General features: G+C 43.0%; 1 protein-coding gene across 3 annotated transcripts in view; it reads left to right on the top strand.

The window, feature by feature from the left end:
- The window catches only part of sipa1l1 (signal-induced proliferation-associated 1 like 1), a 348,364-nt gene that overhangs the window by 277,453 nt on the left and 44,034 nt on the right, over positions 1-26,877 (top strand). For all 3 annotated transcript variants that reach the window (XM_067991257.1, XM_067991258.1, XM_067991259.1), the window contains 3 exons: positions 7,405-7,560; positions 16,245-16,372; positions 26,531-26,649. In XM_067991257.1, the coding sequence (XP_067847358.1) occupies positions 7,405-7,560; positions 16,245-16,372; positions 26,531-26,649 (403 nt within the window). The remainder of the gene's footprint in view (positions 1-7,404; positions 7,561-16,244; positions 16,373-26,530; positions 26,650-26,877) is intronic.

Genomic DNA, 26,877 nt, shown 5'->3' with positions numbered 1-26,877 from the left:
GGAAAACGTAGACATCTAAATGTGAATTAAAGTGACTTACAGTAAGGAGCTTTATGCATGGTTGGGATGGGATGGTCTTTTGGCTCTTCTCCCAGAAATCCATCTCTTTTCAGAAACTAAACCAAGGCTGAGGGGTTTCAGAAGTTTGAAATTCCAATGCTTTTAGAGAGACCATTATGACGGTGGCACTGTACAGTTTTGACATCCGATAAATCTCTTTAACCTGTCTTAAGCGGCTGGATAGCCACCTTGGCAATGCACAACGCAAAAGTCTCCTGACTCATGTTAGGATTTGATGCCCCAGGCTCCATCCAGTAACTCAACCAAGTGGTCACTGTTCCTGTGAATCCAGATAGTGAGTGTTGATGGACTATTGGAGGAAAAGGTCATCAAAGCCAAGCCCAATATTGTTCTTGCCCAACATCTATAGACATACACTCTCCAACAAGAGGTACTGTAGAACCATCAGGAGCTCTGTCTGATTTTATTGCTTCCCATAATTAGCCCAGGAACACTGAGGATATTGGTAGTCTCTCCGACCACTACTACTCCCCTGGCTGAGATCAGCTAATTCAGCACAGACTGCAGTTGAAGCTGCAACCTTCTGGGTGTGTACGTCTCCGTTTCACAGCAAATGTTGAACTTACCAACCAAGCTGTCGGGGTAAGCTTAAAGCAGCATAAAATACTTCAAAATTGTAGACATCAAATTGATTGGCCAGCCTCATTGGCACTGGATCGGAAAAACGGGTCACAAGCAACACACAAATAATCGATTTTATTATTTCTGAATCTTGAAATCATGGAGTAAATGCTGGAAATGGTTGTATAATCACTAAGGTTAAAATGTGGGAGATTTGAAATTTTGTAATGGTGTAATCAAATTGAAATGAGTGCATTGAATTTATGCAGTAATACTTATTAATACTTATTCATCAGTTGTGAGTTATCAAAAACATAGTTTTAGAAAAAAGATTGATATATTTTGAAGTAGATGTAAGTCACAACTTGCTGGAACTTAAACTGTGGTTAGTGCTCTTGATTTGCACAACAATATTCAGCAACTTCAGTAAGAAGGCCTTTAGGGTTATTTAGATCAAAGCTTGGCTATTTTAACTGTGTGCTTGAAAATAGAAACAAATTTTGTTTTAATTTGTACAAGTATTTTTATTCACTAGCTTTGTTCAAAATCAAAGCTCGTTGCCCAAATTTGGAAGTGCTGTGGTTGGTTTTTTTTTAAGAATGATTCCCACTAGTTAGTGGCCATGGCATCATTTTGAGATGCTATGAACGGACATCCCCATCAAATAAATCATTTTCTTGTTTTCTGGGCATTGTATAAATCCTCTATCATCTGCTACACTTTCCATTAGTTAACTAGCATGGAATGTTTCTCTGAAGAAGTCCAATGAAGACTCTTATTGTGAGAGGACACCATTTTTTTTTGAGTTTTTTTATTAATGTCTTGACCTGTATGATTTTTTGGTCAAAAGCCCAGAAGACTACTGCAGTGTTTGAGAGTTTAATAGGAGCCATCTGCTGTTCTAAAGTACTCAGGATGGCTTTAACCCTTCAGTGACAAAACAGAAAATATAAAAAGGAGTTTATAATTCAGCAGAGGGGTTTGGGATTTGTTTTGATGGTTCTTTCCAGAACCCAGTTTGAGAAGGCTTCAACTGATTGTAACCAAGCTTCATACTTTCTCGCATCATACGTTGGTTTCTGATCAAAACGGGTATGCTTTGAACAGATCTCAGGACAGATGTTAGTCTGGACCCATTTTCGGGCCCAGACTCGGCACTGCGTAGGCTAGAGTCCTGAGGATCGATAGAAATTGTTTCTCGTGCCTCATCTGTGCACTCTGCTGGCCGGAGCACCGAAGTTAGCTGGCTGTCCGACTGCCAAATTGGTGGTATTTGCACCCGTTTTATGCCGTCACTCAGTCAATTTTTTTTATTATTTCTGAATCTTATTATTTCATTATTTTCACTGAAAACTGGTGTGATGCATACTAATTTACACACACATACATACATACATACATACATACATACATATATATATATATTTGGGATTTTAGAAAAGCTGTGTCAGCACTTCTGTTTGATCCTTCCCCTGGGTTCTTTTTGTAAACCATATACTGGGAATAATCTGTAAATTGTTCTGTACATGAACACCAACTTGTCATTCTTCACTATCTCAGGAGACTCTTGGTTAGATAACCTGAAATCTGCAAACATTAAATGCTCATCAATTTTTGATTTTGTTTTGGCCAGCTGGATGTCTGAAACACACAGAAACTTGTCACCATTTTTAAGTCTCAAAACCCGATTACTGAGAAATCCATGTAAATAGAGTTCCTGTCTGCCTGATACGGAGGGGGACACCTCACTATCTAAGCCCAACAAATTTAGGTGCGGGATTGCAAGAGCAATGGATTAGGAACTTCCAAGTGTGGCAGGGATATTGCTGGAGTTCAACTGGCTGAAATTGAAATGTTTTCATGTTCAACTGTGGTCCATAGATTGGATGAAATGCCCTGTGGATCCATAGATTTGATGAAATGCTCCGTGGATCCATAGATTTGATGAAATGCCCTGTGGACCCATTGGTTTGCTTGAATATAATATTAAGTGTTTAACTTTCAAATTGTATACATTTTTGTAGGTTTTATTTATACATTTTAAAATAATATTTCCGGTTGAGCCTCAAATTACAAAAATGATGAGTAATATAGCTGTGTGTAATGCCAGCATCATAAAGCATGGTGCAAATAAGAACAACATGAGAACATAAGAAATAGGAGCAGGAGTTGGCCAATCGGCCCCTCGAGCCTGCTCCGCCATTCAATAAGATCATGGCTGATCTGATCCTAACCTCAAATCTAAATTCATGTCCAATTTCCTGCCCGCTCCCCGTAACCCCTAATTCCCTTTACTTCTAGGAAACTGTCTATTTCTGTTTTAAATTTATTTAATGATGTAGCTTCCACAACTTCCTGGGGCAGCAAATTCCACAGACCTACCACCCTCTGAGTGAAGAAGTTTCCCCTCATCTCAGTTTTGAAGGAGCAGCCCCTTATTCTAAGATTATGCCCCCTAGTTCTAGTTTCACCCATCCTTGGGAACATCCTCACCGCATCCACCCGATCAAGCCCCTTCACAATCTTGTATGTTTCAATAAGATCGCCTCTCATTCTTCTGAACTCCAATGAGTAGAGTCCCAATCTACTCAACCTCTCCTCATATGTCCGCCCCCTCATCCCCGGGATTAACCGAGTGAACCTTCTTTGTACTGCCTCGAGAGCAAGTATGTCTTTTCTTAAGTATGGAGACCAAAACCTTGGTGACATTTTCAGGTGTGGTCTCACCAATCCCTATATAACTGCAGCAATACCTTCCTGTTTTTATATTCTATCCCCCTAGCAAATGCTGCAATCTATTTGCGAGTATGGCCCTGCATTATTTTACCCACTTATATGCAACCAAATATGAAGGAAAACGTGCTCTGCTCCTCCTTTGGATGGGCCCTGTGCCTCTTCTGGTAAGTCCCCTGTGTCCTCTGATTTTCTTTTTGAACTAATGTGCAGGAGTTAGTTGTTATCTCCACCACCACCCCTCCCTCCAACCCCCACCATTCCGTTAGCTGCTACTTCTAACAGTTTAAAATAACATTGTGACAGTCTGGCAGATGGAATGGAGGAGGCAGGGGAAAAAATCATCGACTAAATCGCTTGGGGAAATGTTAGCATTTGCCCTTATATTGTCAAAATGTTTGAGTGAAAGAGATGGCTTGAAGGCACATTATGTTTATGCAACTTTACTTCCTTGTATTTTATGTGCCATGCCACAGACTGGGGACCAGGGTTTGAATCACAGCTTTGGCTGTTAGTCACAGCCAGGCAAAAGGTTCCTCTTCCCTACCCGCCCTCAATAATTACCCTGTTTTAAAACAGATTTTTAAAGCCCCAAGCTTAGAGTCACCTACTTCTGGATTTATCTCATCTTCTCTCTGACTCTTTTTCAACCTTGGTGGCATTTCCACAATGGGCCTTGAATCTTCACCTGGATTTCTCTTTTTTTTAAAAAAATCTTTGAGGTAGTAAGTGGAAAGGAGATACCTTGACAATAGGTAGGGGGGGGGGAAAAATGAGAAGGGCAATCAGCCCTTTGGTATTTGGGAGTCTTACTTGCATTTTTATCAAGAGCGGCATGACTGGAGGCTTGTGGTGATATCTGGAGCACACTCACCCATTTCAAACTGTTTTACTTTGTGTCAAACCTTTGGTGTATGCATCCTGGCTTTACACAATGCCTGTCATTGCTAAATAAAAGCCAAAGTTTCAGTTGCAATGGTTCTTGAGTTGGCAAAAATGTTAACCATCCACAGGCAGTTCCATTAGCCATTAGAGAACAACAGCACTAGTGTATTTCCCAATAGGTTTTGTCTTTAGTAGCTATCACGTGTGTAGTGCCATCTACCATGTATGTTGATTTAAAGTGAAGTTTAGACATGGGAGAGATTTTTTTTTCAGTGGTCAAGTTTCCAGCTCAAACATTTGGGTTGGAACACAAAATTGTCACCCTTCATAGGTTTTTGCTGTCTCATTGTCAGTAGTTGTGAACCTTATGCATATTATGATTTTATGAATGATTTGTATTTAGTGGAAGTAATGTTTGGCAGGGATGACTATCTAGAAAGGGGGAGTTGTGTTTGGGAACATAATTACAGCCTGGTCTATGTGGGACTAACTTTCTGACTAGCATTGCAGTCCATTGCCTCTTCCTGTTCCTTTAGATCAGAAATTAGGTGCACCTCTTTTGGTAGATATTACAGAATTGTTTACTTCTCCTCTGGCAGCTTACTTCAAATTGTATTTGCCTTCCCTGACATGTAATAAGCAGAAAGTTAACCACTTTACATGTAACTTTAAAGAAGGAAAGTAGGTTTGCCCAAGTTCAGGAGGCATTGCCAAAGCTGTGTTAAACTGTAATGAGATCAGATAAAGACATTCTGCTGTGTAACTTGGTGCATTGCGACCTGCCTAATTCGATCATTGCTTAGAACTAAAGTATGTTGCAAGAAATAGGTTTGGTCCAATGTGATCTCTGTTTTCTTCTCCTTTCCCTGAAGTTGTTGATATACTGGAGAATGATTGCATGAGTGCTAGCAACACACTGGTACCTCACTTCATGTTCTCCTTGTGTGAGCCAGACATGCTATTCAACCATAGGATGAGGCTGGGGGTTGAGGGACACCACAGCTGGTCCCAATTCAACCCTCACCTAAAGGCCTTGTCCATCAACAGTCACTAGGTAGCAATTAGGGGTTACCCCAGCCCTAATGTGAGATGCCAAGGCCAATTGTAACATCACTAATACCCCAATGAACTTAGTATAGATGGAATTCAGACTAGTACCACACCAGTCTGTGCAGTTACCAGCTGAGCATCACAGAGCTAAGTTTAGCTTACCTTTTTAAGCAGCAAAATAAATATATATTGAATTGGTTTGAAGGTTGGTTAACCATTTTTCTCCGTTACAGTACTGCAGGCCCATGGGTTTGTATTTCTGATACAGATAATGTACTTTGTCTACAGGAGATTATAACCCTTTGTGTCACACATTGTATTGGAATGTAAAGATTATTATTCTGTTGCAAATGATCACCTCTGATTTCAAGTGTCCAGTTTGATGTTGCGCACCCATTATTGTTAATTATGTCTCCTGCCTAATTAAAGTACCCAGTGGCAAAACTGCCCATATTTTGTGCATGGAAGTGGAATGGCAGAGGTCGTGTTGTATAAAGTGGCAATTCATCCTTTGAACATCTAATGTGTAGAGACCCTACAGCAAATCTCTGCAGGCGTAATGGATCTAAAAAAAGACTGAATTGCTTGAGTCTATAATTCCTTCCAACTGTCTGATTGCCCGTGCCACCTCTCCCTCTCCCAAATCTTACTACTGCACCCCCAATGTGAGCATCATGTGATGGTGTGGTCAGTACACTTTGACACAGCTGCTTCAGGACTCACAAACGAGGTACGCTCGAGCCTGTCTTGTCTCTTCGCTCTCTTTCTCCTCCTTTCATCAGTTTACTTATCGGCAGCAGCACTGTTTTGGACACTACAAAGATTGTCCTGGCCACCTCCATGGATTAGCACAATCAATCTACACAATCTGGCCTTTTGATAGACTGGAAAACTACTCTCCAAGACTGGGTTTTCAGCCAATGACAAACAAAAGTCTTTTTGTTTAAAAACAAGTTGCTTCCACTTCCAAAATAGTAGATGGGAGCAAGTAGGTGTTAACGATAAATTAAACATTTAAAGAAACCGTAAGTTTAAAGTGAGGGAAAGGATACAAAAGAGTGAAATTTTAATAGAGAACAACAAACTAGGAGACAAGTGGAACAGGTGAATCGTCTGTTCCGTTTTTTACGTCAAATTGTGTTTTAGGAGTTTCGGGTTAGTATGATTAGTAATAAAGCTGTTCCTAATGCCTATGTAATTTCATTGTTGTAACAACATTTGCTTCAGTATCACAGCTTCTGAGCTCAAAACAAAACAAAGCCACTAGACCCAGAGAGACAACGGGTTCCCTGAACCTGCTGGGGGCATGAGGACTTCTATATAGTCAAAAAAACTGCAGCTGATGCCCTTGGTTATAGTGCTGTCAGACTGGGTTATATGTATGAGAAAGTACAAAACTCTCATTCTTCAGATGTGTCTGAACATCGTGTCAGGTGCTTTTACATTTATTTGAGCAGTAATTTGTGAAAAGGTCAGTTGTCTGTCTTATAAACCATTGCCGGCGCTGCTGAACACAACTCCTGTGGATAGCTGATCGTACAGAACAGAAAGGTCCCAGACTCATTGTGCTGAGTTAGCTGATCTCATTGGGGCTGGGAGTGGGGATGCTGCAGTTGACCTCAGCATCCATTAGCTGGGGGAGTGTGGAGATGATCAGTCAGTTACCATTTGATCACACATCCAGCAGTGACCCCTGCTGGCAGTGTGCATGTACACATACACGTGGACATTGGTTGAGGACAGGATCAGGGTTGGCTATGATGCCACCTGTCATTTAATAGCCTGCCAACATGCCATCAAAACTCTCACATGGGCATGAGATACCAGAGGGCAACCACTGCCCAGCGAACCATACACCAGCAAGGAATCAATACCTTCAGGAGAGGATGGTGAGAAAAAAGTACTTTTTAAAAACACAAGAATGCTTATTGAGGTACAAATGTCCTATATTCCTTTTTTTAAAAAAAAATGTATTTACACTAGAAAAAATATTTTGAAAAAATCCCACATTAACATCAGGCCAGAGAGGAAAGCGTGACTGTTATTTAAACATAGTAGGGAAACAACAGTGAAATGTATTGACTGCTCCTATAGGTTGATCACTGCGGTGGACAGTCCTTATGTCTCAGTGTCATCGATCTCTGTGGGAAGAAACCAGCATAGCCGCAATTCACCCAGCAATCTGTCTTCCTCCAGTGATGCAGGATCTGGTGGTGGCACCCACCGAAGGCAGAGGTCCATCCCTGATGGGTGAGTGCCAGCCGTTTGCTGTTCGTTCGCTATAGTTAGATCTATTTGCTTAACAGCTCACCCTAGGGGCGAGTTAAAGAGCTGTGTTCAGCTTGTACAAATTGAACTGTCTGTGCCCTGCTGAGCAAAATAAATGAGAGGCTGATATCACAGACATCTGTTAACAGGTATTCATTTCCTGTTAATTGTAGGCTCTGAAATTAGAATGAAACGAGACAGAAAGAAGCCATGTGCTTCTTGCACCAGATATCTGCAACGTGTTTACGTGCTGGAGGCTTCTTCAAAGAGGTGGTCTACAGAGGCTGTATCGTAAAACGGTTAAAACATTAAAACCTTAGTGAGCTCTCCAACCATTTTAATGTTCATATGTTTCTGTAGCCCCTTGTAATTATTTTATAAATCAATATGTCATCAAGTAATACAGTACTCAAGGATGAAGCTGTTTTCTGCTAGACAAGCACCAGAGGCCTTTGTAAACAAAAATACCAAAAAATTTAAATTTTGCACAGTCCCTCATGTACTTGCTCCCTTTTTTTTCTCGCCCTCTCACCTGCTCTTTCTTACTCTCTTGTTCTCGCTCTCACACTTACCACCACCTCCTCCCCTCGCTCTTTGCCCGCCCTCTCACTCTTTGCCCGCCCCCCCCCCCCATCTCTCTCACCAAGCAGGTCAGCTGTGGGATGGTTCCATATAGAGCAGAGCTGTGCCTGAACTTCAGAAAAGTGTTGACATTTTTATGCTCCAGTTGTCACTGCTCCAGTGTGAATATTTCCAATTTCCAACTTCCATACCAACCATCCTTATGGCCATAGCTTTTGATTTACAGTGACTAAAGCAGCCAAATTTTATTTTGACACGGATTAACAGGAAACTATTTTGTATTCTCCACATTGACCTATTTGGATTATAATTATCATTTCAACTCTATGCTTAATTGTGTGATTAGAGACCATGTGAGTGCGAGCACTCATCGATGGAACTGTTTTCACTGTGAAAGGTAGGTGTTTTGCAATTGAATTCTGTCCATTTTCCATTAAAACTATAAATTAGATCCTTGATTTTGTGCTGAGTAATGAGCAGTTTTGTGCTACAGGGCCCGCACCCTGTCTGCAGCCACTAGGCCCAAGGCTGCCCAGAGTCATTTCACCCGAGACCATCACAGCCATCCGAGGAAGAGAAACCTTTGACCTGATCAGCTTGAGCTGAATTTGCACACAGGTCCCAGTGGCAGAAAGACAGAATACAGCCTAACTTGCTGTACTGGTCAGGCCCATTCTCTGCTCATTTTAAGATACCATATAAGAAAACCATATAATCTCCTGGGAGAGGCGAGAAAACATAAAACCCAGGCCAATTAGGGGGCAAAAAAAATCTGGAAAATTCCTGTCTGGCCCCCTTCGGCAATCGAAACTAGTCCAGGAGATCACTCTGGCCCTGATTAACATTACCAGTTACCGACCTCTTGTACGAGGTGAGCTCCGCCCCAGCCAGAAACAGATCCAGCTCCCGCTCGAAGGAATTCGGCGAATCAGCGTTCACTGCACGAGCCGGTAGCCTGCTCCAGAGGTCCGCTATTCTCTGGGAAAAGAACCACCTCCTGACATCCAACCTCGTTCTGACCTTGCATAACTTGAAATTCTGACCCTTGATCCTCCCTAGCCTATTTGTTGAAACAAACTGTCTACGCGAACACAATCTATTCCCATAATCATCTTATGGACACATGCACATTGGTGAAAGTAGCATAGCAACCTAGTTGTTCTGATGATTCTTTTTCTAATGCAGAAGTGGCTCTCATTCCCATTTCTATTATCAGACAAATTTATTTATAGAGATGCTGGGCTAATGCTGTCTAAACATTACTGATCATTGTGGAATTTGTCAATGGGCTACATAGCCACAGAACTGTGGGAAACGTCTAGTCTAATGAATGTAATGTATGCTATTTATGTTCTTTATATGAACAGCCACATTAGTCCTGCAAACAATTCTTGCATTTTAGTAATGGAAATATAGCATACTCAAACCCATCAGCCTATTCAGCTAATCAAAAGGGATCAGTTCAGATGTTCACTCTAAGTATTGCACAGCACAGAATTCCATGCATTTTTAAAATAAGTCTGGTGAATGTTGTACATAATTATACCATTACATTAGTAATTGCCTCATGTACATTTTTAATGGTCACGATGTGAATTTGAACTTTTATACATTCACGGGAAAGCAAATTAAACTTTGAAAAAACATTGGAAGAAACATCCGTAATTGCCATTTTTCATGATCTTTGCCTCCTTCCCTCCCTCCCAAAAATGTTAGTGTTTTTCAAGCTTTTCTGTCTGAGAGACCCTCCGCAAAGATTGACATGCTCCCTGGCAACGGCAGACCATAATTCAGAAAGACAGTGTTGGCTACCGAAAAGGAAATTCCAAAAATGTTTATTAGTATACAGCAATGGAAATAATGTGATAGTCAGTCAACAAATATAGAAAAATACAGAAGTCTGACAACCTTGTATAAACCTGGAACCCCCTTGGTCCCATAGTGTACAAAAGCGTTATGAGATAATTTTACTCCTACAAATTATTTTTAAAGGTACATCTCTAAAGCGTACATACAGGATTCTTGTACACACACACACACACACACACACACACACACACACACACACACCACTTTTGAACTCTTCAGAAAATAGGTGTCCTATAATTCTGATTTTCTGTTTGTATGGTGAGATCATATTGTTATGATCCCAGATCAATTTTTAATGATGGAGTGTTTAGTCAAACTAACCACCTAGCCTAAGCTTTCAGAAATACCAAATTTGACATATTGAAGACTAAATCAATGGATCGCCCAAATTTAGAAGATAGTTGCCATTCAAAAAGAACAAATAAGCCGCCCAGGTTTTTATCTGCTGGCAGAAAGCTCTGTTGCTGCACTGAGCAAGTTCTTTTCATGTGCCACTAAACAAACCGATAGGAGAATTACCAACCTTCTAGCAATTCCCTGTTCCAAATCCCCCTGCATGTTTTACATTTGGAAGGAGTGCCGGATGGAACATGTATGTTGAACTATTTCGACAGTGCCACTTCAATAACTTGAAAATGCTTCATTCAATTAAAGCACTCTTCATAATTGACCTGATTTCATCCAGTGGTGGGGTGGGGTGTAAAACATGGCCAGAAGCACATGAAAGTTACTTTTGTTTGTGTGATGTGGAGATGCCGGTGATGGACTGGGGTTGACAATTGTAAACAATTTTACAACACCAAGTTATAGTCCAGCAATTTTATTTTAAATTCACAAGCTTTCGGAGGCTTCCTCCTTCGTCAGGTGAACGATGTGAAAATGAAAACCTCGAAATGAAATCTCATTTATAATTCACAGAACAATGCTTGGTGAGTACAGACAGTTTTTTCAACTGCCCGTTGCCAAGGCAATCAGTGTGCAGACAGACAGGTGTTACCTGCCAGGTCTCACAGAATATACAAATCACCAAAAAAAAAACAACAAACAAAAAAAACAGAGATAGAGAGGTAGAAACATAGAAAAGACAGCAACTGACCCGTTATATTAAAAACAGATAACATTTGTTCGCTGGTGGGGTAACGTGTAGCGTGACATGAACCCAAGATCCCGGTTGAGGCCGTCCTCATGGGTGCGGAACTTGGCTATCAATTTCTGCTCGACGATTTTGCGTTGTCGTGTGTCTCGAAGGCCGCCTTGGAGTACGCTTACCCGAAGGTTGGTGGATGAATGTCCATGATTGCTGAAGTGTTCCCCGACTGGGAGGGAACCCTCCTGTTTGGCGATTGTTGCGCGGTGTCCGTTCATCCGTTGTCGCAGCGTCTGCATGGTCTCGCCAATGTACCATGCTCTGGGGCATCCTTTCCTGCAACGTATGAGGTAGACAACGTTGGCCGAGTCGCAGGAGTATGAACCATGCACCTGGTGGGTGGTGTCCTCTCGTGTGATGGTGGTATCTGTGTCGATGATCTGGCATGTCTTGCAGAGGTTACCGTGGCAGGGTTGTGTGGTGTCGTGGACGCTGTTCTCTTGAAAGCTAGGTAATTTGCTGCGAACGATGGTCTGTTTGAGGTTGGGTGGCTGTTTAAAGGCGAGTAGTGGAGGTGTGGGGATGGCCATAGCGAGGTGTTTGTCCTCATTGATGACATGTTGAAGGCTGCGGAGAACATGGCGTAGTTTCTCCACTCCGGGGAAGTACTGGACGACAAAGGGTACTCTGTTGGTTGCGTCCCGTGTTAGTCTCCTGAGGAGGTCTATGCGATTTTTTGCTGTGGCCCGTCGGAACTGTCGATCGATGAGTCGAGCGTCATATCCCGTTCTTACTAGGGCGTCTTTCAGCGTCTGTAGGTGTCCATCGCGTTCCTCCTCGTCTGAGCAGACCCTGTGTATTCGCAGGGCCTGTCCATAGGGGATGGCCTCTTTGACGTGGTTAGGGTGGAAGCTGGAAAAGTGGAGCATAGTGAGGTTCTCACCACGATGGACGTCTCGGCACTATACACCAGTATCCCCCACGATGACGGCATCGCTGCGACAGCATCAATACTCAACACCAACAACAGCCAATCTCCGGACGCCATCCTACAACTCATCCGCTTCATCCTGGATCACAATGTCTTCACCTTCGATAACCAGTTCTTTACCCAAACACACGGAACAGCCATGGGGACCAAATTCGCACCCCAATACGCCAACATTTTCATGCACAAGTTCGAGCAGGACTTCTTCACTGCACAAGACCTCCAACCAACACTATACACCAGATACATCGACGACATTTTCTTTCTATGGACCCACGGCAAGGAATCACTAAAGAGACTACACGATAACATCAACAAGTTCCATCCCACCATCAAGCTCACCATGGACTACTCCTCAGAATCAGTTTCTTTCTTGGACACACGAATCTCCATCAAAGACGGGCACCTCAGCACCTCACTCTACCGCAAGCCCACGGACAACCTCACGATGCTCCACTTTTCCAGCTTCCACCCTAACCACGTCAAAGAGGCCATCCCCTATGGACAGGCCCTGCGAATACACAGGGTCTGCTCAGACGAGGAGGAACGCGATGGACACCTACAGACGCTGAAAGACGCCCTAGTAAGAACGGGATATGACGCTCGACTCATCGATCGACAGTTCCGACGGGCCACAGCAAAAAATCGCATAGACCTCCTCAGGAGACTAACACGGGACGCAACCAACAGAGTACCCTTTGTCGTCCAGTACTTCCCCGGAGCGGAGAAACTACGCCATGTTCTCCGCAGCCTTCAACATGTCATCAATGAGGACAAACACCTCGCTATGGCCATCCCCACACCTCCACTACTCGCCTTTAAACAGCCACCCAACCTCAAACAGACCATCGTTCGCAGCAAATTACCTAGCTTTCAAGAGAACAGCGTCCACGACACCACACAACCCTGCCACGGTAACCTCTGCAAGACATGCCAGATCATCGACACAGATACCACCATCACACGAGAGGACACCACCCACCAGGTGCATGGTTCATACTCCTGCGACTCGGCCAACGTTGTCTACCTCATACGTTGCAGGAAAGGATGCCCCAGAGCATGGTACATTGGCGAGACCATGCAGACGCTGCGACAACGGATGAACGGACACCGCGCAACAATCGCCAAACAGGAGGGTTCCCTCCCAGTCGGGGAACACTTCAGCAGTCATGGACATTCATCCACCGACCTTCGGGTAAGCGTACTCCAAGGCGGCCTTCGAGACACACGACAACGCAAAATCGTCGAGCAGAAATTGATAGCCAAGTTCCGCACCCATGAGGACGGCCTCAACCGGGATCTTGGGTTCATGTCACGCTACACGTTACCCCACCAGCGAACAAATGTTATCTGTTTTTAATATAACGGGTCAGTTGCTGTCTTTTCTATGTTTCTACCTCTCTATCTCTGTTTTTTTTGTTTGTTGTTTTTTTTTTGGTGATTTGTATATTCTGTGAGACCTGGCAGGTAACACCTGTCTGTCTGCACACTGATTGCCTTGGCAACGGGCAGTTGAAAAAACTGTCTGTACTCACCAAGCATTGTTCTGTGAATTATAAATGCGATTTCATTTCGAGGTTTTCATTTTCACATCGTTCACCTGACGAAGGAGGAAGCCTCCGAAAGCTTGTGAATTTAAAATAAAATTGCTGGACTATAACTTGGTGTTGTAAAATTGTTTACAATTGTTTGTGTGGATGTTAATGTTTTGCCTGAGTAGCTTGCTTTATCATGTTCGGTGAAAATCCAAGAAAATTTCAGTTTTTTTTTTAGCCTCTGGTTCCCTTTTGCGAATGGACATGCTGGGAACTGTTGATTGGTAGCCTCTATAAGGCTAAAATTTTATCTTCCATCGTAATTTGTCACCACACTAATTTCCAAATAATTTATGGAATTGTGACTAACCTATTGCACTATTGTGGCATTTCAATTTCCCATAACAGCCTTCATTGTGGCCTCTCTGAGTGACATTGCTAATTTATGCTAAAGTTGGGGACCTGCTTCAACTAGGGTCTAGGTTGAGTCTGACCAACTCATTTCATAAAGGATCCCAGCAATCTCTGAGCTGAATATGAACCCGGGTAACAGAGATGGTGTCCACTGATCCACCCAGCTTGTTCAAACTACCCTCCTCTCATCAGTTGGATTACATTGATTTATAAAGGTGGCCATGATTTAAGTGGGGAATGTATATGTGCACACCTATATATCCAGCCAGTAAACGGGGTAGTAATTGAACCCGTCTCCAATTTTCAGTCTTTCCAGGAAACCTTTCTTCCCACTTGGTGCCACATACTTGGAGGGGGTGGAGTTGCTGTTTCTGGGTTGGGGTTATGCATATTGTTGGGGCAGAGAAGATGGAATTTTACTCTGCATCTAATCCATGCTGTACCTGATGCCCCGTGCTTTTGCATAGAAGAGTGTGGCTGACAGCAGACACAGCTGCCTCGCTATCAGGTACACTCCTATGTATAAATGACCCAACCTGCAGAAAGCCAATGGCACCATTGACCTGAAGAAACGTGGACCTACAGATCTGCTTTTGGGTCTTCAAATGTGCTGTTGCATCAAGTAAGAACATAAGAACATAAGAAATTGGAGCAGGAGTAGGCCAATCGGCCCCTCGAGCCTGCTCCGCCATTCAATAAGATCATGGCTGATCTGATCCCAACCACAAATCTAAAGAACACAAGAAGTCGGAGCAGGACCCGGCCACATAGCCCCTGGGCCCTCTCCGCCACCCACAGGGCATTGACCGATCCGAACTCAGCTTCATGTCCAATTTCCTGCCCGCTCCCCATAACCCCTATTTCCCTTTACTTCTAGGAAACTGTCTATTTCTGTTTTAAATTTATCTAATGATGTAGCTTCCACAGCTTCCTGGGGCAGCATATTCCACAGACCGACCACCCTCTGTGTGAAGAAGTTTCTCCTCATCTCAGTTTTGAAAGAGCAGCCCCTTATTCTAAGATTATGCCCCCTAGTTCTAGTTTCACCCATCTTTGGGAACATCCTTACTGCATCCACCCGATCAAGACCCTTCACAATCTTATATGTTTCAATAAGATCGCCTCTCATTCTTCTGAACTCCAATGAGTAGAGTCCCAATCTACTCAACCTCTCCTCATATGTGCGCCCCCTCATCCCCGGGATTAACCGAGTGAACCTTCTTTGTACTGCCTCGAGAGCAAGTATGTCTTTTCTTAAGTATGGAGACCAAAACTGTATGCAGTATTCCAGGTGCGGTCTCACCAATACCTTATATAACTGCAGCTAAATGTGCATCTTGATGTGCAAGCTAAATGAAAGGAAAGGGTCACTCTCCCAGGACCATGGCAAAAATAGGTAAACAGGCATCTGTAGAAGTGCTTAATGCTGGCACCCGGGACAAAAAGTGGGGGAAAAATTTCTTCTTGCCAATTATCTCCCCACCCCCTCCTGAAAGCATTGCCGCCTTATGTGAGATGCGGTTCCACAGGTGCCAAGTTTGGCAGCCTTTGGTTCCTTTCCCAAGTGGCCATGATTCAGGTGTGAGCCTTGACGGTGAGTGTCACAGACTACCTGACCACAAAGGGAGGAAGTATCACAGCCAAGCTCAATTCTGTCTGCACCTACCATCCACACACACCTGCGTCCAGCACGGCGCTGGCTACATTTCTCCCCCGTCCTAGGGGCACTGTGACCAATTGAGCAGCTGATTGATTTATTTTTGGCAGGCATCCACTCGACACACCCACAGCAGCATGGTTTGTATTGAGAGATGAGTGGAGTGGAGCGATGGTACCTATGGCCATCACTCCATGCTGCTTAACTGCCCTTTAGACCTCAGTCTTGGTCACACAGGAGCTTACATAACAAACCTTGTCAATGCAGAAAGGATTCTGTTATTTAACTATTGTCTAACAAAATTAATCGGGTAAATAAGAAAAATGAATTCACCGGCATTGAGCCATTTTATATGCTTCTCTAAGAACATAATGTCAATGATATAGGAATCATAGTGCAAGTTGATCTTTATCGACCAGCCAGTCTGCTTCATTACTTGGAATCGGTTTATTTATTGAACTCCTTACCAACCTAAGAGAATTGTTTTGTTATGTAAGTAATATTCCTGTTGTTCTTTTTGATTTCAATTGTCAGATTTGGTATTAATCGGCGGTCTCCTGGGTCGGTCGATCGGCAGAGCTTTAATGAGAGTGGCAGTAGTGGTAAATCTACACCTAACTGGCAGAGAAGTGAGGAAAGTAACATGGAGAAAACCACAACTGGTTAGTATGGTGTTGGATGGTCTGTCCTGGTATCTGGCTTTGTGTAAACGTGCATCACTTATTGATTCAGCTGTCATTGTATTATTCCAAATTAAGTTTCTGCATAAATTATGTAAGTAATTATTTTAATACGATTATACTGGTGTTCATAATTTGTTCCAATCAAAACACAGGTCCACCCCAGGCTTGCTTTAATCATCATTGCATCCTTAGCTAGCCTTGCAATCTCCCAGGTTCAACTACAGTGGCAGATGCAATTGGGAGGCTCTTAGCAATTTCTCATTTGTCACCCACTGCCAGGAAAAATGCAGCCAGGCTGCAGGGAAGTAGGAAGCCACTGAGTCTCCCAGATGGTGCAGAACCAAAACGTTTACTTTTGCATTTCTCATGTCCCATATTTCCAAAGTCAATCCAGGTATTCAGCACAAAATGAATGCAATTATGTACCAAGTGACCATTTATTTAACAGCTGTTCTGTGAGAAACAAAATACTAGAAGTACATTGCATCAGGAAAGAGAAAAGGGTAACATTTTGATTATAGATGCTGAGAGAAGAAATTTTTTTTTGGAAAATGCACAGTCACACAAAAGAAGGGAAAAGGAACAAGAATGTTGGTGGTCAGGAGAGAATAGGCAACTGAAAATCACAATGAAGAGATGAACGGAGCTCCAAATCTGGCATCCATGGACGAGGAGTAGTCAATCAACAGCAGCGATACAAAGAAACTAACTGCAAATGTGAAAATCTTTTTTTTTTAAATTGTCAAAAGGCTGAAAATGTTCAACAGGTCTGTCAGCATCTTAGATTATCCTGTATTTTCTCTTTCTTTCAGGTATAGGCCCTATTGAATGTTTACTCAAATGGTTTTGGTCATTTTGCATACAATAGAATATTTTTATCATGTAATGTGATAATGTGTAACCTGATTTACTTTCTCCCTCCACTGCTGTAAAGATTTAAAGCAACAGCCTTTATTTTCCCACACAGATTGAAAGTTTTTTTTTGAAAACATTATAATGAAGTTACAGAGCCATGTCTCATTTCTACCAATTAATAATATTTGTGCTCAAAGTTGTCCTGTGAATTTAATGTTTCATCACATTTTGAAGGTTTTTGTGAATTGCTCCCTTAGGAGCAACACAAGGGAGCTTAAGTGATATAAAGCTAGATTGGCGACCCAGTCAGTGAGTGTGAAATCCAGCCCAAAGTTTTGTGCTCACTTGCAGTTTGTCACAGTACTGCAATAAAATTGAGACACTGTATTTCAACCCAAAAAAATAAGAATGCTAGTTTATTCTGCTTGTGAGAAGCCACTTCATCAAGTCTTCATTAGTTCCCCGTTAGGACTTTTCCATCTATTTCAGCGACTGGAGTTTTGGGTTAAAAAAAAGTTTAATATAAATGTGAGCATGCTTTCTCTCACAAGGCGATTTCTATACTGCAAGTTCCCAGGCAGCACGTCACTTCACAGTCCAAGCATTCAAAAGCCTACCGAGAATATCACCATCAAGAAAGTATGGGAGAATAAAAAGTAAAAGAATATTGCACATTTGTATCAAGCAGCTTACTCTCTCGTTCCCCCAGTCTATTTCATGCTCTCTGACCTAATTTTTGTTTGCTTTTTGTTCTGTAGTCTTTCTCCAACCTGCTCCACTGCTGCCTTATTCTTTGATTTCTGGCAAGTTTTGATTTCTTTCTGAACTCAGTTTCTTCCTTCACCCAACGTTTGTGTGCCCCAGCTGCAAGCACAATGTGGAGCCTCAGTGACTTCAAAAAAGAACTAATATAACCCACATTGGTCATTGTGGCATACCACATATCCACAGGTTGCCTTCCAAACTGGACGACATCATTCATACTTCATGCAACGTACTCCACTTGAGTAGTTGACTTTATTAAAATCTTTTGATGAGAGATGCACATGTAATTGCCAATGTTTCCTTTTTTGTGTATAATTAATAATTGATTGCCAGAAGAAGTTCCTATGTTTAACCTTGCCAGGATATCCATTTTAGAATTTGGTTTCAGGCTATAAAGCATTTCATTGTGTGAAACGCTGAGATTTTCATAGTAACATAATAGGTACAGCACAGAAGGAGGCCATTCGGCCTATTGTGCCTGTGCCGGCTCTTTGAAAGAGCTATCCAATTAGTCCCACTACCCTGCTCTTTCCCCATAGCCCCATTTCCGGGTTCCCCACTGACGCGCTGACATGCACGCGCAGCCCCCGCATGTGGGACTCCCGCCGGCAATTAAAGCCAGCGGGGTGCCACGTAAGGTATTTATCTAGGTATTTCAGGTCGTTTACAGACCTGATTAACGTGATACTTTAGGAGGGTTGGGATTTTGCAAACAACTGGGACTGTTTCCCGTACTGGGGGGAGCACTCCCAGTTCAAATGGACGTGTTGCAGCCATCAGCCTGTGGCAGCTGCAAAGGTCCATTTGACAGGTGTGGGGGGAGACCTTCACTCATTGTAGGAGGCCACTCTGTCACTTTGGACAAAATTTGGCCTCCACCACCCTCCTCCTAACAATAAAATTCACAAACTTGCACACTTACCCCGGGGCCCAGACACATTTACTTGCCTTGCGGACCCCCTCAGACGTACATCTTCCAGATGGGGGCCGCCGTAGCTGCAGTCATGACCTCCTCGGAGGGCGAACAGCATCACCAGCCTCGCCGGCCACGCCGTCTACCTCTGACACGTGGAGCTCCACAACACAGTGCTGCGACACATCCACCTGCACAGCAGGAGGGAGGGCAACTGCAGAGAGAGATGCGTCGCAGAGGGCACTACCCTCGCCACAGGGTCCACAGACCGAGGCTCAGCTTCCTGGACCTCTCTGAGCAGCAGTGCACACGGAGGCTCAGGGTCACTCGACATGTAGTCGTGGACTCTGTAGCCTCCTTCATGCCGAGCTGCTCCCGGCTGGCCCGAGCACCACCTTCTTACCTGTCGCTGTCAAAGTCACCACTGCCCTCAACAACTTCTCCTCCGCATCCTTCCAGGGTGCAACCGGGGACATCGCCGATGTCTCTCAGTCGTCTGCACAAAAGAGCCCTGCAAATACACCTACACCCACTCTGCAGTGACACAATGGGTGGCATCAGTTGTGGGTCTTCATTGTGATCCTCAGGAAAGGGCATTATTGCACAAACCAGACAAGATTCGCAAAGATGTGACAGTAGTGTAATGTGAGTTGCTCAGAAATTAAATATAAGTAAAAACCATGACAAACCCTCAAATACCCTTGTGCATCCCCTTCATGCTCACAACACGTTTGCCTTACGCTTCCTACTGCACATATGTGATGCATGCCCTGTGGCTGCAGCACAGATAGTGGCAGGTTGAGTGAGGCTGACCGTGAAAGAGATGCATGAGCGGGTGAGTATGAGATAGAGCCATGAGATTGTATGAGGATTGGGTTGAGTGGTAGTGGCGGGATGAGTACTGGCGAGGTGAGTAAGTGTAGGTAAGATGAGGATGAGGTTTGAGTGGGTGTGAGGGGTGATGTGACAGAGTAGTGTTAGCAGTGCAGAAGGAGATGTGGGGTGGGGGCGGTGATGTGGCAGACGGAGTGTTGGGGAATGAGTAAGTGTACTCACTTTGGCTGACCTACTTAGGTCATTGCAGTGCCTCCTGCACTGTATGCAGGTGCGCGATATGTTGGTGGTGCAGGTGACCTCCTCTGCCACCTCGAGCCAGGCCTTCTTGGTGGCAGAGGCAGGCCGCTTCCTCCCGCCCGCCAGGGGGGAAGATCTCTGTCCTCCCCCTCCTCCTCACCCCATCCAATAAGAGCTAGAGTGAGGCATCATTAAACCTGGGAGCAGCCTTCCCCCTGGGCTGCTCCATGCTGTAATTTTTCCTATTTCTTGCAGCATCAGTCAGTGGAGGACTGCCCCTTTAAATAGAGCTCCTCCAGCTGACAGACCTTACTGCGCATGCGCAGCCCGCCCGACGCGCAGCTCAGCAGCGGGGAACCCGGAAGACCAGGTAAGTGGATCCAATCAGCCTGCGATTGCGTGCGGGGCAGACTGATTTCACCGGGTGCGTTACCCATGCGCCCATTCGACCCCCCCGCCGCCATGGTAATATCGGGCCCATTGTTTCAGAAAGTTCTCTTGAACACATTTCAGGAATTCCTTCCCCTCTTTGCCCCTTACACTGTTACTGTCCCAGTCCATATTGAAGCCCCCATTATCACTACTCCATAGTTCTTGCATTGCAACGTAACAAGGTGCTGTATAAATGGTGGATTGGAATCAAAAATTGGTAGGAAAAACAGTAAGGAGGAGTTGGTTTGGGTACAGAGTAGACACATTCCCACGAGGGGGTCAGGAAGGGCATCCAAAGCTAGAGCTCTCTGGATGACTGAAGCTATAGAGATTAAAATGAAACAGAAAAATAGGAGGTTTATGATGTGTAACGTTCATAATACAGTAGAGAACCAGGCTGAATACAGAAAGTACAGACGAGATCTAAAAACCTGATTGTGCTAGAGAGTTAAATAAAACAGACTCTGAGCAACACCTACCATGGATCTACTGGGTAGTAGGAGGAACGTGAAGTTCAGTGACTCCTAGACAGGATGTTGTTGGGCAAATTATTGACCTGTTTAGTAAATTGGCTAAGCGGCAAGAGAGTAGGGCTAATGGGCGGGTGCTCAAATTGGCAGGATGTGATTGGTGGTGTCCCTCAGGGATCTGTGTTGGGGCCTCAACTATTCACTGTATTTATTAATGACTTCGAAGACGAGATAGAGAGCCACATATCCAAGTCTTCCGATGACACAAAGATAGGCAGCATTGCAAGCAATGTAGATGGAAGCATAAAATTTACAGAGAGATATTAATAGATTAAGCGAATGGGCAAAACTGTGGCAAATGGATTTCAGTGTAGGCAAGTGTGAGGTCATCCACTTTGGACCTAAAAAGGATAGATCAGAGTACTTTCTAAATAGTGAAAAGCTCAAAACAGTGGAGATCCAAAGAGACTTAGGGGTCCATGTACATAGAATGTCATGGACAGCTACAGAAAATAATCAAAAAGGCTAATGGAATGCTGGCCTTTATTTCTACAGGACTAGAATACAAGGGGGTGTTAGGCCTCAGAGCAGCCATGATCTCATTGAATGGTGGAACAGGCTCGAGGGGCTCAATGGCCTACTCCAGTTCCTGTGTTGCCAGCAGTTTCTGGATGCTGCACAGAACAAGTAGATCATCTCACCAAGCGCATCTCATCTCTGGTTTCAGTGATGCTATCAAAGGCCAACTGACGAGGAGGTACGCAGGATTGAATTCCACTTTCAAATCAGCAACAGTCATCTGCATTGCTTATCATTTCTTCGACCAAGTGCAGCCTCCACTCACTGCTTTCTTCAATGAGCAGAAGACTCTACTTCTCTGGTGGGCTGGTGCAAAGATGCAAATAAGGAAGCAATTGGATGCCAATCCCGAAACAAAAACAAGATTTTTCTCTGTTTTCTGCTCAGTTTAGAAGCTCGATGAAACATTTTTTATCAGAGGAAGTTTACCAGTGAAAGTTGATGGACTCAATGTGGTCTTACTCTCACTGGAAAGTGAGATAGCTGAAGTCAGAAATTTTCATGGCTGTAATGAGAATAGTGTGAATAGACACTAAAATGGTTAGCTATCTATGTAAAACGTGGACATTCAGCACCTATGGCTCCATTAAGTTAAAATGGGCTGTCTCCAATACAATGCCTTGGTTCTGAAGTAATTCTAGGAACAAGATTAGGCCATTCAGCCCCTCAAACCTGTTCCATCATCATGGCTGATCTGTACCTCAACTCCATATCCCTTGATGCCATACCAAAAAAATCAATCTCAAGTTTTTAAAATTCCAATTGACCCAGCATTCACTGCCTTTTGAGGGCGAGAGTTCCAAATTTCCACTACCCTTTGTGTAAAGAAGTGCTTCCTGATTTCACTCCTAAATGGCCTCGTGCATCCTTGTTCTAGATTCACCCACCAGAGGAAATAGTTTATCTGTATCTACCCTATTAAATCCCTTTATCATTTTAAACACTCCTCAACCTTCCGAACTCCAGAGAATTCAAACTAAGTTTATGCAACCTGTCCTCATAATGTAACCCTTTAAGCCCCGGTATCATTCTGGTAAATCTGCACTGTACCCCCTCCAAGACCAATATACCCTTTGAGGTTCGGTGCCCAAAACTCAATGCAGTTCTCCAGATAGAGCCTGACTAAGACTTTGTACAACTGAAGCGTCACTTCCTCACTTTTTTGTATTCCAGCCCCCTTGAGATAAAGGCCAACATTTGATTATTTTTGTACCTGTGCACTAGCTTTTCGTGATTTGTGTATATGGACACCTAAATCCCTTTGATCCTCCACAGCTCCTAGTCTCTCGTCATTAAGAAAATATTCCGAATTGTCGTTCTTGAATCAAAAGTGAGTGACCTCACACTTCCCCACATTGAACCCCATCTGCCATAGTTTTGCCCACTCACTTAGTTTGTCTGTCCCTTTGTAACTTCATGCTTCTTAACTTGATGTCATCTGCAAACTTGGATATTCCTTCATCCAAGCCATTAATAAAAATAATGAAAAGCTCTGAGGCCCCAGTGAAGATCCCTGGGGAACACCACTTGTCACATCCTGCCAATCAGAGAATGTTCCCTTAATCTCGACTCATTTCTGTCTTCTACCTCCCTACCAATTACCAACCCATGTCACAATTCCGTGCGTTTTCATGTTTGCTAATAATCTCATGTGAAACCTTATCAGATATCTTCCGAAAGTCCATATGGACAACATTCATAGATACTCTCTTATTCACCACGTTAATGACCTCCTCAAAAAAAAAAATCAACTTAAATTAGTCAGACCTGACCTACCCTTTACAAATCCATGCTGACTCCCTAATCAGTGTATACTTGTCCAAGTGCTCAGTCATTCTGCCCCTGTATTTCTCTGTTGGTGACTCAGCTACAAAAGTGGTCATTAATATTTGGGTTGAAGATGTTTTGATGCTGTGTATACAGCAGCCAATCTGACCAGTATAATTTGCCCATTTGTTATGGGTGCACTCAGAAAATGGCATTTTCACTGCTTCGTGGATTTTTTGTTTACAAAATTGCAGCGCTCAAGAATTAAATCATGTTATAAGCTCTAATTGTTGAGATTTGTAGATTGTTGCGCAACAACAGAACACTTGTCCCTGCCAATTGCTATTGAAAGGCCAGGCAATTCCAAGATTGAAAAAAATAGGAGACAAGGTAGATATCCTATATGTGGTCATTGAAATAGGGAGAAAGTAATGTGCTCACTACTTGTACATCTATATTATCTTTGAGAAATGCAATTTTAGTTTCAGAAAAATCTATAAACTCATTGCAAATGACAACAAGGTTAATTTTAATTGAGCCACTTTTCTGTGGCCAACAACAAAATGATCTTCTTTGAAAAGACTATTTGCCATCAAGCTTCATGTTTAAGTTGAAGTGTTTTGATGAATGTCTAACAGGCTGTGCAGTGATTTCTGTGAGTTTTCGAAGCTTGGAAGGTTAAGTCATTTGTTCAGTTTTGATTTGAAGTGCAAATGCAGTACAACACTCAGTGCAAAAGCACAAAAGCATTCTGAACTAATTCCAAATATTTGAAAGCTCTGCTGTTGTCTTGTTCTCATTTCCATATTAAATAAGTTTCTGGTTTCATGCAGCGTTCTCGTGTTCTCTTTCTCTTTTCTCTTCTCTCCCCTCCCTCTTTTCCCCCTGACCCACCATCTGTTCCGTCTGCAAAAGCCTGTCATTATCATGTACATCAAATTGCAGTATGTTTGACAGGATATAGTTTAGCTCTGAAGCTTCATGGTAATTGTGATGACAATAATGAATGTGAAACCGCCCCCCCTCCCCCTCCCCATGCTGCGCATCCATGGCCATCAACGTGGCTCCTGCAACACCCCGGAACTAATGACGCAAGTTTATTGTTTAAACTGGGCTCAACATCAGTGAACTTGTGTGCAAAGTCAACGGTGTCATCAGTTAGCATGTACTGATGACACTGAAATCCAGCAAAGTGTTTGTATGTCCACTTTTTTTTATATAAAGAAAAGCCATTTCTGTTTTAGCCTGTTACACTGCTGAATAGCACTGTTTTATAATTAAGTGTATTGGACTTGTTCTGATTCCCAAAGCCCAGTCTGTAGTTGTGGATTACGAGTCTTGCAATGTGGCTGCTTAATGTAAATGTCCATCATTATGGTTGGTAAATCAGATGCCTATCCCAATGGCTTGAACCCAAGACACACTGAAGCATTTTCTATGAAAGAAAAGGATGTTTCATATCTGTTCTGGCGAAGGGTCTACACCCAGCAATTACAGTTTTGTTTCTGGAGTTTCATACTCACTTTCTGTAGATTTTTTTTTTTTCTGTTGCCATTTCCTAAAAATCTGACCCTTGAGAATATGTAAAGAGTGAGAGAGGATTGGATTTCTTTCCCCCAGTTTGCATTCCTTAGATAAACATTGCATGTACTACTAGAAAAATGCCCCCAAGTTTGCCATTAGGTAAGCTATTGATTAACACCTGGTCTGGGGCTAAAACAATACTTGTTAGGCACTTTCCCTTGATAGTACAAAGTGGAAATGGACCATCTCAAATATTGTCACGCATACAATAAAACTCATGGTCTTGTATTAGTTCACTAACTGGGTAGTGTTTTAATATTTGAGAACTACGATTGTGCAATAATGTTATGACTCGAATAGAACTGGTGCGTTCAGCATTGGGTTGATGCTTGTTTTTAAGTTAGTGTGTTGAGGAGGTTATTAAATATTGCAGAATTCACCATTGAACAGGTTGAATAACTTTCCAGCAATGATAAGCCAAAAAGCATAGATATGTACTAAACTCCAAAAAGCAATGCATCCTGTACCGAGCCTGACACTCGGTGACTGCCTTTGTTTGGAGAACACGCAAAGTAGTTCTGCCGCCTCAGGGTTTGATTAATATACCTGTTATACTCCATGTTTAGGGATGGAGCTCCTCCTAAGATTATTCTAATGGTAGCCACCAAAAGTGCAGTGTACCGTTTCAGGGGCCTCAACTGCGATGACCTAAACACCACCAGGTCTTGCCTGATTGTTCTTGCCAGACACCGTACGGGTGCTGTGGGCACTTTCACAGTACTTGTAAACAATAGCAAAACATATAGTACTTTGGCAAAAAGAGCTAGCCCTTATCTTAGTGTAGACACTTTAAATTTACTTTTCTTCCCACCCCAAAGTATGGTGTGTGTTAAATGATGCACAGCGTAGTATACGGTGGTCAGATATTTTTGCGAGTTCTAGAAAGTTCTCTTTTTAGTAATTGTTTTGTGCTGCGTAGAAGCTGTCATGCTTAGAGATTTAGTTTGCCCACACTGGGATACTCGGAGGGTTTGTTAAACACACTGCGACCCATCTGAGTAATGGATAAACACACTGGAACTTATCAGACGACTTGATGAACACACTGGGACATTCCGGGGGAATGGGCAGGTGTTGAATGGACTGTTGGGAAGGTGTCTATGATGCTTGTTGTTTCTGCGTCTCCAGAAGAAACCCCATTTTCCCATTCATTATCTATTCAAATTGACATATGTCCCATAAGTATTCTAGCAACACATTATTTTGTCGTCTTGTGGATATTGTAGAATCCCAACACATTGCATCTTGCAGTGGTAGAATGTGCATTCATTTCTATTGTGAAATATTCTGTGTATATATTTTTGGAAACTTAGGCATGATGAGGTTGAAGAATTGCTTTGTTGTGCTTTTCTGGAATGTGAGCGTTTGACCTAATTTCCCATTCTGGGATTTAAAACACTACGCAGAAAACTGCTGCAATGTGCATTTTGAAAAGATTCCATTAATTATAACATCCAAAATTGCAATTACAGCTGTTTGTGGGACCACAACAGTCATCAGTTTACAACATGAATTTAAAATTAATTGCACAACTTTCAAAGTACGCAATACAGCTCTTCCAGGTTCCATTTTAAGCCAATGTGAAGTCAGTTAAAACCCTCGGTAATTAATATTTGGCCTGTTTGTAAATAACACCTTGCACAGTGGAAGGAGAAATCTTCTTTTTTTTAAAAAAAGTATTGAAATTACATGTTTCAGAACCAACCTGGCACATCCCATCTGTATCGAAGGTAACATCTGCCCTCAGAGATAGCCCCAACGGGAGGCTGATTAGACAAGAAGTCGTAGGTCATATTTCTCCCAACAAACATGGACAGGTAAACAAGTTAAAATCTATTGTACGCTTGTTCTGCATCTGCTCCAACATATGAGGAGTGATTTCTTCTTTCTTGTTAATGGTCTTGATTTCCAGAATAAAGTCCAAGTGCTCGACTTGTTCAACAGTTAACCTGCAGCTTACAACAGATAGGGAATTACTGGTTTTCAAGGTGATGTGTTCAATTGGGTGTGTTGACATACAAAACTGCCTTTTTAGAAAAAAATGA

This window comes from Heptranchias perlo, chromosome 10 (assembly GCF_035084215.1).
Source record: "Heptranchias perlo isolate sHepPer1 chromosome 10, sHepPer1.hap1, whole genome shotgun sequence".
In the NCBI taxonomy this organism is placed as follows: domain Eukaryota; kingdom Metazoa; phylum Chordata; class Chondrichthyes; order Hexanchiformes; family Hexanchidae; genus Heptranchias; species Heptranchias perlo.
Note: the sequence above shows the minus strand (reverse complement) of the source record. Positions and strands in the feature narration are given on the sequence as shown.